The 13,140-nt window shown below is 52.8% G+C and overlaps 1 protein-coding gene across 20 annotated transcripts in view; it reads right to left on the reverse strand.

Annotated features, from left to right (window-relative positions):
- PLCG1 (phospholipase C gamma 1) overlaps window positions 1-13,140 on the reverse strand; it is a 41,280-nt gene that overhangs the window by 16,247 nt on the left and 11,893 nt on the right. For 4 of the 20 annotated variants that reach the window (XM_086853057.1, XM_086853055.1, XM_086853056.1 and 1 more), the window contains exons 2-7: window positions 7,209-7,361; window positions 6,781-6,874; window positions 6,273-6,320; window positions 1,913-1,997; window positions 771-854; window positions 578-600 (exon numbers count right to left, since the gene is read on the reverse strand). In XM_086853057.1, coding sequence (XP_086709183.1) covers window positions 578-600; window positions 771-854; window positions 1,913-1,997; window positions 6,273-6,320; window positions 6,781-6,874; window positions 7,209-7,361 — 487 coding nt within the window. The other 16 variants (XM_086853063.1, XM_086853062.1, XM_023939915.2 and 13 more) reach the window with 12 other exon arrangements.

Raw genomic sequence — 13,140 nt, forward strand, 5'->3', positions numbered from 1 at the left:
ATGCTGGGCATAAACACAACAAAATCCAAAGTGGACTGGGCAGTGCTGGCTGCCCTGGGCAGAGGGATCAGCCAGATGGTCTGCTGAGGGTCCTGACATCTTTTTTCTATGGTTATAGGAAAAAAGGAAGGAAACCATTGGGAATTACCTGGACAAGTCAGAAAGTATTTCACTCTTTAGCTCCTGTGTTTAAATTCAAGCTTGTTCTATCAAGGCCAAGGTGAGCAGAGAACAGGGAAGGGCACAGCTGGCAATGGCACCAGAGGCACTGCCTGGGTGGGGAGGGCTCTGCAGCCACCACAAACACAATCCCTGGGAGATGGCTCAAGGTCTGATCACTTCACATCAACCAGCTGACGGGAGCTGGATCCCATGGGATGTCTGGGAGGGAGAGAGCCTTTCCTGGCCCGAGCTAAAGCGTCTACAGCGATGATGCTTGTTCAGAGCACAGAACCACAGGCAGCACAGGAGCAGGAGGAGGCATAATGCCTCATCCCAACATGCAGCTGCAGCCCTCAAAGCATATTATGGAGCAAAAAACCCCAGCCCCTTCCCCAGAAAACAGAGAATTATCCACCTTTCCAGGAACGGCACATCCATCTGGAAAAGAAGAAGCACAAGCATTAGGTTTGCACTCAGTAACTTCTTTACTCCCAAGACACGAGCTCACCCCGAGGGCAGCAGGGTTAAAAAGTCAGTTAAGTGGGAATGCCCAGTAACAAATAAGGTTTTTCCCTTCCCTCCCCTTCCCTGGAGAATTCAGCTCTTACTGTTTTCTGAGCACTGAACATCAGGCTGCGGTAGAGCTGCGCAAACTGCCCGTACGTGATATCCCCGTTCCTCTGCTCCACATCCTGAAAAAGAAACCAAACTCAGAGGTCTTACAGAGACCACAGGTAATTCTGCATGGCTTAAGGAATGTCTCTTCCCACCAATATCCCTGGAGTAAAAAGGAGAGAAAGGCCAAAACCCATCCAGATTTTGCCTCCTGCACAATGGACTCAAGTTGGGCCAGGGGAGGATTAGATTGGATATTTAGAAAAATTCATGAGAACAGTAGTCAGGCATTGGAACAGGCTGCCCAGGCAGTGGTGGAGTCACCACCCCTGCATGTGTTCTAAAAACATGTGGCTCTGGCACTTGGGGACATGGTTTAGTGGGCATAGCAGTGCTGGGTAATGGTTGGACTTGATTTTAGAGGGCTTTTCCAACCTTAACAAATCTGCCACAGTCTCTGCTGTGACCAGGCACAGACCCTGCAGTGCCCAGGGCACAGGCACATCCTAAAATGAGTTCCACAATTCCCCAAGCTCACCCACATGAAGGCATCACCACACTGATAAAGTGTCACCACTTACTTGAATACTTACAAAAGGATAATTTGATTTTTTGTTTGCCCAGAGTACCTGAGGTGTCTGGAAACTGTGAGACCCAAAGTGTGTGCTCTCCTTGGGATACATCACTCTTCGGGCTCACAGTTCTGTGCTGGTGGGAACAGCTGGTCACCAGGAGATGACCCTTCATGGCTGGTCAGTGGTGATGCTGGCAGAGCATCACTCAGTGGCAGGGCGTTGCAAGAGCAAGGATGCAGGACCTGGTAGCTGGTCTGCACTCTACCCCAGCAGCACCAGACCATGACTGGAGCCAGGAGCAATGAGGGGAATGTGGGAGGCAGGGTGGGGTAAAGAGAGGGTGCTGGCCACAAATTGGCCAGGGTGCGGCACCCAGTGGGAGCTGGCACCTCTTCAGTCACCACCGTGGGTGGGGGCCCTCCCAGGAAAGGCTGGGAGGCTCTGCAATATGCAAACACTCCCTGGGAGTTTAACCACCACCAGGTTTTGCTCAAAGGCAGGCAATGGACTGCTGAGGGTCCCTCGTGCTGAGGGGGAGAGCGGAGGGGTCACACACTCACCGTGAGTCTCTCCCGCAGGAACCTCATGTTGGGGACCCGGTAGTTGACCTGAGACAGCATGTTCTTCAGATCCTTGGCAGAGATCCTGGTTCAGCAGGGGAAAGAGAGGAGATGTGTTCAGAAGGTCTGGGATGGAGGGGCCTCCCCCTGGGGCAGGATGATGCACAGAGAGGCCGTGCCCAGAGGCACATCAGTGGTGACACCTGACCCCAGAACAATGCTGAGGGAACAGTGGGGAAGATGTGGGGAGCAGAGAGAGATATCTGCACATCAGTGGGGACTGCAAATACTGCTCCTACAACTCCTGACAGAGCAGGGTGAGCCCAGCACTCTCTGCCCCCTCGAGCTGATGCCACAGCTGACAGGCAGCACCCCCTGCTTTAAATGAATGACTGGGAAGAAGCATTTTTCAAGTATTTGTGCCCCAACATGGATGCTGAGTGACCAACTCCCTCCCAAAACCCTCTCCCCGGCCTGCTGGAGAAAGACAGGCTTTCTTAAGTGGTTAGGACTCAGCTAATTTTATCTTAAGCAGAGGAAAAAAGCAATTTTGGTCCCCAGCCACAGCACTGCCACTTGGTGCCCAGCTGTGGTCTCCAGCCACACAAGCTGCAGGCAGGGAGCAGCCAGCATGGCTGTGCTTCCCAAAGCCCTCCACACCAAAGGTGCTGGTTCCTGGACCAGGGAAAGCTCCACTGGCAACCCTGAGCAGGATCCTACACCCCAGCAGGCAGAGACAGGCAGGAAGGAGCTCTGGGCTACCCTTGCCTGTTCCAGAGCTGTCCCCCCATGGGGCAGCAGCCCTACAGCAAGGAAAAATGGGGATGCCTCCCATCTGCAGGATTTAGAAGCTGAGGGGTCTGTGTCCAATCATTTTCTGGCAGCTCCTGCCTTAAAAGCAAGTCCTGGGAGTCCACCCCTGCAATCACAGATGGTGCTTCTGTCCCCCACTGAGCACGTGGGAACACAGGATTCTACAGGATGCTCCCCCATCCCACAAAGTATAGGGCAAATCTGGAAATCCTTATGGCTTTGGGGTGAAATATAAAAAAACAGGGAGGATGTCCTGCACAGGGGATTTAACCCGGGTGCATGCTGGCATTCACACGTGACCCACATCTTTTTTACGCTTTTCCCTGAAAGCAGGGTGATCTCAACCACCACAGGAAGGAGGAGGGATGGAGAGAGCTCCATGGAGAGGGAGAAACCGGCTGGTGTCAGGCGCTGCAGAGACGAGGGCTGGGCAGCCTCGGGACACAGAGAGCCCTTGTTCCTGGGCTCAGAGCCCTGGGGATGGACACACACGGCCAGAGCAGGACCTGCCCCAGCTCCTGTGCCCTGCCCAAGGCCAGCACCCGGCCATCCAAGGACTCCGCAGTGTCCTGCTGTTCACTGGCAGAACAGAAAAAGAAATAAAAAAAAAAACAAACTGGGAAATGGCCCCAGGTTCCCCTTCTCTCACAGCTGTACAGTCAGCAACACACACTCAGCACCAGTACCTCCCCCTGCACCTCTATCTCCCTGGGCAGGTGAGGTTACCCTGGGGGCTCAGAGTGAGTGTTCTGGGAGGAGATCCTGCCCTTTCCCTGCTCCAGCACACCCAGCACCCCTCATCATGTGCAGGGTCCTGTGTGACCCCCCTGGGGTCTTGGCTGAGAGGGAAACGCATGGAGCAAGCCAGGAGTGCAACGAGAGATCCCTCACACGTCAGGAACCACAGCATCTGACAGTAGTCATGGGACACCCAACAGGACACACAGAGTCCCCAGGGCTGCCCAGCAGCAATCCCTCCTTGGTGAGAGCATGAGACTGCAAAACAGCTCAAGCAAAAAGAGAGGAGGGGCTGGAAGAGCAGAACCAGCAGCAGCCATCCCTGGAGACTCCCTGGAGCCGACACTCAGCTCTGGTGATGCTGAGCTGTTTCACAGGAGCTGCTGGACCACAGCCCTGCTCGCTGATGTGACAAGAGCAAGCCCTGTCAAAGCTGCAACCAGCATTTCCCTCTTGGCTACAGAAGGACAGGGTATGGAAGGATTTATTTATTATGTGTTATTCATCATGTTAAAGTGCTGGAGACCTTGGATAAACAGCTTGGTAGTATTTTCAGACTAGAAAGTAAAAACAAAATAAACTAATTTTTTCTGTGGAACTTTTTGAAGGTTTCGTGACAAACAGGCCAGAGGCCCAGCCCTCTCACAGGGGATGGAAACATTCCCCTGCCAGCCCTCAGTGCTGTAAAACGCTTCCCCCAGCCATGGGCAGCTCTCCTGGCCAGAGGTGAAACAGTCTCCTCCACAGCAGTTAGAAAAAAAAATCCCAGCATCCTGTTATCCTCCTCTTTCCACCTAACCTCCTGTGGAAAAACAAATACCCAAAGGCCCAGCAGCCAGTGGAAACAGCCACGGTCTGCCGGTGTGCTGGGAGGGACATGCACCCAGCCAGGGATGGTGGAAAGGAGAGAGAAGAAAGGGCACAACAGGCTGGGCATGGGGTACACAAATGCTGGGAATGATTTTTGTAGCTGCCAAAACCCCATCTGTTCTGGAAAGGATCAAGGACGGTGTGCAAGTGGTTTGTTTTTTTTTTAAAAAAAAATAAATAAAAAAATCACAACTCACTGTTCCTTTTGAAAATCCACTTCCAGGCTGAGAAGCAAAAGCAAAGAGCTCAGTGACATTAAATTTAATGCTGAAATGCCTCACAAGGGCCAAGACTTAATCCAGGAGATGTGTATGTCCCATAACTGTAGCCTCTACCTTGCAGAAAGCACATGGATGCTTGTAACACGTTTGCAAAATGGGAAGAACCCAAATCTTTCCACATCCCCTCTGTTGCTGTTTCTCTCCTTTCTCTGCCTGGGCTGGAACAGCAGCTCTCCTAATTAAGGGTTTTGCACTGAAACCTTTCCCTGTGGTTGACAGGTAATATATTGGATTTTGCTGCCTTAATTCTAAATGCTAATAGAAAGATGATATCAATAGAAACAACAGGGATGCAACAGGCTCCGCTGACCTGCCTTGGGCAGACAGATCTATACATGCAATCTCTTTCTGTACTGTTGGGATGTCATTTCATCAGTTATACTGCATCACCAGAGGGGAAAAAGGACCAATTATTTCCACTTTTCCTGCAATCCTCCTCCAAAACAGCTACCCCTGCACCTGCCTCAGTGCTCTCCATTGCAGAATTAGGAAATACTGTGCCCAGTCACCTCTGTGTCTACAACTCAAGCCTGGATTCAAAAGGTGTGTGGCTTATACAGAGCAGCTGCACCAGATTAAAGCTCCTCTTCTTCCCTTTCTGCCTCTGTAAGGATTTATCCCTCCTCCACAAAATCCCCGTGCACACAGCGGTGCTTTTGTCATGCCACAGGATAAATCACTGCAAAGGCAAAAATGTCCAGTGCTGCAGGATCTTCCCCATGCAACACAATCCTGCCCTGCTCCTGGACAGGCTGAATTTATCCCCTGGCTGACTGTCCTGGGAAGGACACAACAAGGACAAAGCAGAGGATGCTCTGGACCCCAGTGTTCTGCAGCCTCTCTGGACATCAGAGCATGGAAAGGGGGCAGGTGGGCCCCACGTGCTCCACAGCAGCTGGGGGGCATGGGCTGATGCCCCCAGGGGAGCACATGAACATGGGAATCAATGCTGAGAGGTTAATGGGCTCAGTTAACATCACAGGGGAGAAGCATGTCCAACAGCAGCTCAGTGGGAGCAGGCTGGCAGCCAGCACTGGGACTGCAAACTGGTGATGGCAGTGGGACAGAGAGCAGAGCATGGTGGAACTCACCTCCCCAGCAGGAAAACCCTCCCTTATCTCATGGATCTCATGAATCATGACCCAATTCCCTTCCCTCACCTCCTCATGACAAATGTGACATTTTACTTGCTAGGACAACACTGAGTATTCACCCAAGAGCCCCACAAGCCAGGCAGTGGGATGATCCACGGCCTCATGGGCCTCAGAAAAGGAGAACAGAACAAACAGGGTGGAGAGTAATAAACACAACCCTGATGGGGTGCCCTGCACTGCCTCTTGGCTCTTTGATGGCTGCTTCCTTGGGTGGTGCCAGGTGGGGGGAAGGTCTTTCTCAGTGTGGGCTCTCAAGGTGTTACTGGGTCTAAACAGCTGAGAAATAGGTCAGGAAAACAAGACAGGTTTTTTTTATGGTTTGGTTTTTTTTGGTAATTCAGTGAAAATCAGCCAGGGAAGTTTGGGACTTGGATTAAGGCTCCTTGGACATTAAAAGCCTAAAGAACCCAACAAAAAATCCAAAGGCTGGGGTTTCAAGTCAAAGGTGAACCCTTCCAACTCAAACCCTTCCCTGAGGATGACTGCAGGTTTCTCCCTCCTTACCTGTCTTCCCGGTTGCGATCCAGGGAGTAGAACTGCTTCCGGAGCCACCTAGGTGGGAAGGCACAAACAGGCACACACCCTCAGCTCCAGCTCCTCAACAACCAGCCCTGCCCCAGTCTCTCTGGAAGATGCTCAGTGCCACACCACCCACTCCCACATCCCCCCTTCCCACCAGAGAACCCAGCTCTGCCCCCTTTCAGAGGCAGCTCACCCTGATTTTGTGCATGTGACAAGTTCTGCTTTAAAAATGCCCCTGCAGCAAAGTGCTACAGACAATACAGGCTGTGCACACATAGAAACATCAATTTGTGGTAAAACTTCTTCTCCCTGATGCATGAGATCAAGCTCTGGGTCAGCAGAATGAAGCCTCTGAGTGCAGAGGCAGAAGTGCTGGGTCAGCAGGGCTCAGAGAAGGAATGAGATGTCACTGTGCTCACCTTTTTCTTTTAAAACAGACAGAAAGGGGAAAACAGAAAGCAAATGCAGGAAAAGGATGGGTTTTCCTCACCTTTCAATCTGCAGAGGGGTGGGTGCCCTCAGAGTGTCTGCCACCAGCCAGTTCAGCCCCTTGATCCACATATTGACCTCATCCTCAGAAGTGGCTGTGGAAAATTCATAGGAGAGGTGGGAAGAAGGGTTTGATCACCAAACCAAACCTCTTGGGACTATCTCCAGCACCTTATATACCCTATTCCTTGCTTCATCCCCTTTCTGGTAACATTTCAGCCCCATGCAAGTGCTCTGGCTGGCTCCACTCCCATGGGATGGATGTAGCTGGCTGGACCTCTTGCCCTGAATGTCCCACTCCCTCCTCCTTCAGCTCCCAAGAGCTGCAAGTTATCTTTGTCCCCAAGCAGCAAATCTGTTTGGCTCCTGTGAGGATGAAGTTCTGGCTCAACCCTGTCCGGCACAACTCCAGGGCCACGAGAGCTTTACCTTGCAAGCTGAGGGTCTTCAGCCGGAATTCTGTGCCATAGAGGACAACGAAGCAGTGAGAGTGGTCTGGTCGGAAACACGGATCCTCCTGGTACCGGTCGAAATCACGGGAGTTCTTTCCTGGACGAACCTCTTTGATTTCACGAATATCCACTAAGAAAAAAGAAAAACAAAGGGGATGTTCAGTGAATAGCTTGGAATTCCCACGGCATTGGAGAAGGAAGGGCACAAATGAAGTGGATTTAGTCATCTGAAGAGCTGGGTTTGCACCTATTACATGCTGGCAGCCCCAGGCCTGCAGCCTGTAAACACAGCCCCCTCTTACTAATTCCCTGAGGTTTCACCAGCCAGCACTCCTATTTACCCCTGTAAATAGGTAATAAATTCCTCAAAAACGGCTGCATGTCTCTCCCACAGGGATCCCCTGGAAGGGACAGCTGTGAACATGCTGCAGCACTAGCACCAAGCAAGGAGAAGGAGCTGAAGAGACACTGGTAAGGGAGCATCTCACAGCCTCCCTCCCTAGAGGAAATTCTGGGAAAGGACTCCTATTGCTGTAGAACAAAGAAAAAACAACAGCAGCAGCAAGGCAAAAGAAAAAAACAAAAAAAACCCACCCAACCCAAACCCAAGAATTTTTGCTTCCTGGAAAAATAGTTTCTTAAATGCTCGTGGGAATCAAATAACAACATTTCTGAGTCATGTTTCCAAAGCAGATGATACTTCTGAGCAACGCAGGATGGAGATTACTGCAAACCTGGCATGTAATTCATCCCAATTAAACTCCACTTACAGCACTCACTGTGGATCATCTTGCCTTTCATTCCTACTTACTGCAGTTCAAAACTAGACAGAAATGTGACCTGCTCATCACCCACCAACAGCACTAAACCACATCATGAGAGATGATGCTCTCTCCAAAGCCCACAGCAAGGCAGACACAGGGATTGACTTTGGGAGGACTTGTAAAACACAAAGAACATGGGATCCTCTCTTGGATCCTGCTCCCATGCAGCACTGTGGGTGCATCTGGAGACAGTGGCAGCTTGCTCATTGCCTGGCACAGGACATATCCAGACTGACCACTTTATGAATTTTGGGGGTGTCCTGTGCAGAACTAGGAGCTGCACTTTATGATCCTTGTGGGTCCTTCCCAGCTCAGGATATTCTCTGAATGTAATAACCCTCCAAAGCTCATCAAGTTGTGACAAGAGCACAGAAAGACCCAGTTCCTTGGGGCTGCAAAGGAAGGACAGACAAGCTTCCTAAAATAAGCAGGAGTGTGACTTTTTGAGGCATCATCCACCCTTTGGAAAGGAGCTGTCTGGCAGTTCAAATGTTAACATAACCTTACCCATGTGCTCATATCCTTAGTGACACAGCAGGTTATTTTAGCCTGTAAAAACCGCTATCACAGTTCAGCTCTTTGCATCCAGGACACGCACAGTGGGGTTGAAGGCTAATCCTGTCCTTAGAGGATGCAGGGTTTGACCAACACAGCGAGGGGGGAAACTTGTCAGATGGGTTTTCATGGTAATTTACCAGGCAATAACCACCAAAGGAAGGTGCTGGAATATTCCTGGCCTGCCTGTGCACCACACTGCAAGCAGAGTTGCCCTGTGCTCACCCCTCCCTGCACGGAGCACCAGCAGGTCACTACCTAGTGAGGCAGAGCTGTTGTCACAAAGTGCACACCTAAAATCTGCGCAGTGGAGAGAGCCCCGGAGCAGGTGAGGTGCTTATCAAGGACAAAAGCACGCAGGGAATTCCTAGGGCAAAGGGCAGCCTCCGTGAGGATCAGGCAGGAACCTCCAGCCCACGCATGCTTGCAGCTGCTTGCTCCTCTCTCTCGTCCTCCCCGACCTGCCTGAGTGTGCCGGGGTTTGGTTAGTGCAGCCCTCTTCTCACCACAAAGCAGCAGAGCAGCCTCTCCCAGCCACTGCCTCCAGAACCTTCCCGGCCCCCTGGCAGCTGGAAGGAAGTGACTCTGAGCAGGAAGCACAGCGAGCACAAATGCCACCATCCCCAAGCAGCAAGGGCTGCAAGGAGGCTTGCCTGCACCAGTCCTCTCCCTCTGGCAGTGTGTGGCAGCAGGGAGAGGAGGGGTGGAGGGGTTCTGCTCTAGCCCAGCTCTCACAGAGACACTCTGGGGGCTCTGCCACACTCAGCACCAGCGAGTTTCCCAGTCAGTGGTGGCACAGGCTCTGTGACGTGACCCACATGTGCCACCATGGGGCTGCACCTTGAGTCCTGGGAAAGTCCTACCAGGGATGTGGGCAAAGACATGGGGTTAAACTCCTGGTGGGGTCCCAGCTCCACAGGCCACATGCACACCTGGGCAGGGGAACAAGGGCAGGTGACCTGGGGTAAGCCCTCCAAAGACCTCTGTCACCAAGGTGAGCCACGTCTCCTCCTGCCTGAGCTGCTCTCTCCCAGGGCGTGCTGGGGGAGGCAGAGTGTACAAACCAATCCTTATCCCACCAGGCATTAGCAAGAGAGGAAGAACTTGGTCCAGCAGCGATGGCAGAGGGAAGCTCTCTGATGGCATATGAACCCTGCTGAAAGCTGGCAGAGCTGGATACCCCAGGGAACCAGCAGCAAGCAGGGATGGATGAGCAGCAGATGAGATGGGAGGCCAGGAGCAGGCTGGCTCCTCTCCAGCCCTCCCAGGCGGGTGTGCAGACAGGAGCCAGGAGAGGCTCCGGGAAGGAAACAGCAAAGCCCATCCAGCCAGAGATGCTCTGAGCTCCCCACATGGTTCTATGTTCCACACTGAGCCTTCCCATGGCTGTACAAACACTTGTGCCCTTCACAACCTCCCAAACATCCCTGCAGCCCACTGCCAGAAGAAACAGCCTGGCCCTCCCTTTGCCTCCAGCACTGGGGGAAAAAAAAAAAAAAAAACAAAAAAAGAAGAAAAAAAAGAAGGGTAACATTTCTGGGCAAAGAGCCCTCCTTTCAGCAGAAGTGGGTTGCATCAGAAAGAAAAAGCTGACCCCAGATCCACCTCCCTCACCATGTAAGAAAAAACCCACCAAATTACCCTCTGGTTATGAGAAAACCAGATCCACCCTTGAAGTCATTTAAAACTGAAACTTCATCCAAGCCTCATTTACCCGCTGATGGATAGGGTGTTGTAACGTGTAAGGATAAGGACAGTCTGGAACAGGCTCTGAGGGTTGCAAAATCACCACCTCCAGAGGATTTTTGGAATGATGGAAAACTGATTTTTAAAAAAAAAAAAAATTAGAAAAAGCTGACAAAAAGAACATATAGGCAGATTACTTTCCAGGATGGGTTTATCAAGGACAGCCTCCAAGCAAACACCCACCCCCTCAACTGGCATTGCTGGGTCTATGTTTCCCTGGGGAGAAATGTTGCAGCAAGAGCCACAGGGTCACTGCCAGCCCAGCCTGACCTCAGCTGGCTGGCATGGACTGATCCTGCCCAGGGGCAGCAGAAAAGCCTCCAGCCTGCTCACTCTGGCAAAGAAAAAGAGGTTAAAAAAACCAGTCTTCCTGCTATTTAGCACTGTGGATCCCCCTGAGCACAGCCATGTGGTCATCCCCAGCCTTCCCATCACTGAAAGGGGCACCGGAGGGTCAGGCGGCCCCCAGGGAGAAAGAGGAAGAAGACAGGTATGTGCATGTGAGTAAAACACAAGAAAAATCTATTATGCAACAGCATGGACAGTAAAGCAGTGCCACCTCCCTTGTAATATTTCAGTGGAAGCCCCCTGGAGTGGATATTGGGGCCTGCAGGGGGATCCTGGCTCACCTGGCACCCACCAGCCAGGTGATGCCCCCCGAGCAGCCCCTGCTCAGCACCTGCAACCCAGCACCGCCTGCCAGGAGAACAAAAACCCCACCACAACTCCCCGCTGAGCTTGGGAGCGGCCGGGAGAGCTCTAAGTGCTTGGCTGGCCTGGGGCCAGAGCCCTCAGCACCTCGCAGTCTGGAGCCTGTTGCCTGCCCCTCGCTGCTCTGGAGCTTTGCCCCTGCACAGCCCCATCCCGTGTCGGGCTGAGGGGGAGTCAGGCAGGCCCGCCTGGGCCCGGAGCTGCTGTGGGGTGGAAATGGAGGCCGCTCTTAGGCCACGCGTGTCACACCCGCAATGAGGACACCAAGCGCGGCCCTGCCCTTCGCCAGAACCTTCGCCCCACCAGTTAGGGGTGCATCTCACATTAGTGTTGGTGTTCATAGTGACAACTGCTCAACCTCTCAAGGCCACAGGCTTCCCTTCAGCGACAAGCCTAAGGCAGACAGGGAAATGGTGAATCGAGCATCCCTGCTCGGTTACCGCATCCCCCTCGCGCTGCTCAGCATTGGCTATCAGGTTTCCAGAGGAAGAGCCGGGGCCATTAACAGATGGCTTATCCAGACAAGACAACAAGAAACCAGCTGAGGCCTCTCATTTGACCTTAACTTGTTTTTCAGAGGGCAGGGAGCATGGCTGAGGCATCCACGGAGGCCAACAATCACCAAACCAGCAGCACCCTGTGCCCCAGATCATCCTTCACCCCCTATGAACTAAAAAGGTGACTCAGCCCTTTCAGTTAAGCACTCAAATTCCCCTAAAACGTTCTTTCACTTCCCTTGTTGTTCCAGGGAGAGGCCATCCTAGTGCCCAGGGGTCCAGTGGGTGCCACTGCTCTTGTTGCTACAACATGCAGGTGGTACTTCTGCCTCAGGGAAAGATGCAGGTAAAGCTCTTTTCCCCTCCAGTCTCAGCTCAGGCTGTCTCTGGTTGCTCTAACAAGGTGCTTCATCTCATCTGCATCAGCAAACTGGATTTTTTTTCTCCAAGCCACTGGATTTTGCTATGAAGCAACTGTCTCAGTATCACTACCCCAGAGCCAGCACATCCATGCAGAAAGCACCTTGGGAAAGGAGATGCTGTGGAGGAAAAGACCTCGATGGGCTGGAGATGGGACAATGAGGAGTTCCAGATTAGCCAGGGTGACTGGGGCTAGCCTGGACCCTGACTCAGATCCTGGCTCACCTCTCAGTAATCCCTGTCACTCAGTGTGGAGTGAGAGAATCTGGCAGAGAGCTTAAACACCACCTGGGCAGTGGTACCTGGGCAGTGGTACCTGGGCAGCCCATGCAGGGCACATGGGAACGTGCTGGCTGCTCTGTGGGTACTGGGGCTTCCTGCACGAGCCTCTGCCTACCACAGCCTCTGCTGTACCCCCCAGTCACATGTCCTGTGGCTGCTGAGCTCCTGCTCCTCCCTCCCCTGTTCCCACCTCCAAAATCCTTATCACCTGCAAAGGAAGCTGCAGGAGATGCGCAGGGAGATTAGGGGATGCTGCGCTGCCACATCGCTCCGCGGGCTGGGGGAGAGGATGTGAGGAAGAGACCTTCCCTCCTCCACCCCACACCTATCCCACGTTAGGGGCCTGAGCAGGAAGGCAGAGGTCAGGCCTAGACTTTGCTTCTACAAGGCATGGTGGCCTCTTCCCAGGCTGCCTTGCCAGCATCAGCCTCACACAGGTGGCCTTCAAGAGCTCTTGAACATCCTCTTGATGTGAGAACCAGAGGCAGCTGTGGGCTGGCAGCTGCCTGACCTCTTATCGTCAGCACATCTCTCCCACTCACCCCCAGCTGCAAGAAAACATGAGTAAAAAAACAGAGCTGATCCTCCAAGTGAGCAAAGCAGGATGCTGTTACCTCAGTCTCTGCCTACAGCCAGCGGTGGGGAGCTCAAGGAGACAGGCAGCAGATGGCAAATGCCAGGCAAGGGCTCCAGCAACCCTCCTCCTAGAATGTGCTGGGGCTCCCTCTTGTCGTCCATGGAAATTTTGTCTTTGTGGAGCTGTGGGCTTTTGTCCCAAACCCCAAGCTGCTGGTTGTACCCACTCCCACATGCAAGGCTGGCACCTCTGAGAGCCCTGGACTTGCTGCGCTGTCACCATACAGGACACGGGAGC

The sequence above is a fragment of the Cyanistes caeruleus genome, chromosome 16, assembly GCF_971803275.1.
Source record: "Cyanistes caeruleus chromosome 16, bCyaCae1.hap1.1, whole genome shotgun sequence".
Taxonomy (NCBI): Eukaryota; Metazoa; Chordata; class Aves; order Passeriformes; family Paridae; genus Cyanistes; species Cyanistes caeruleus.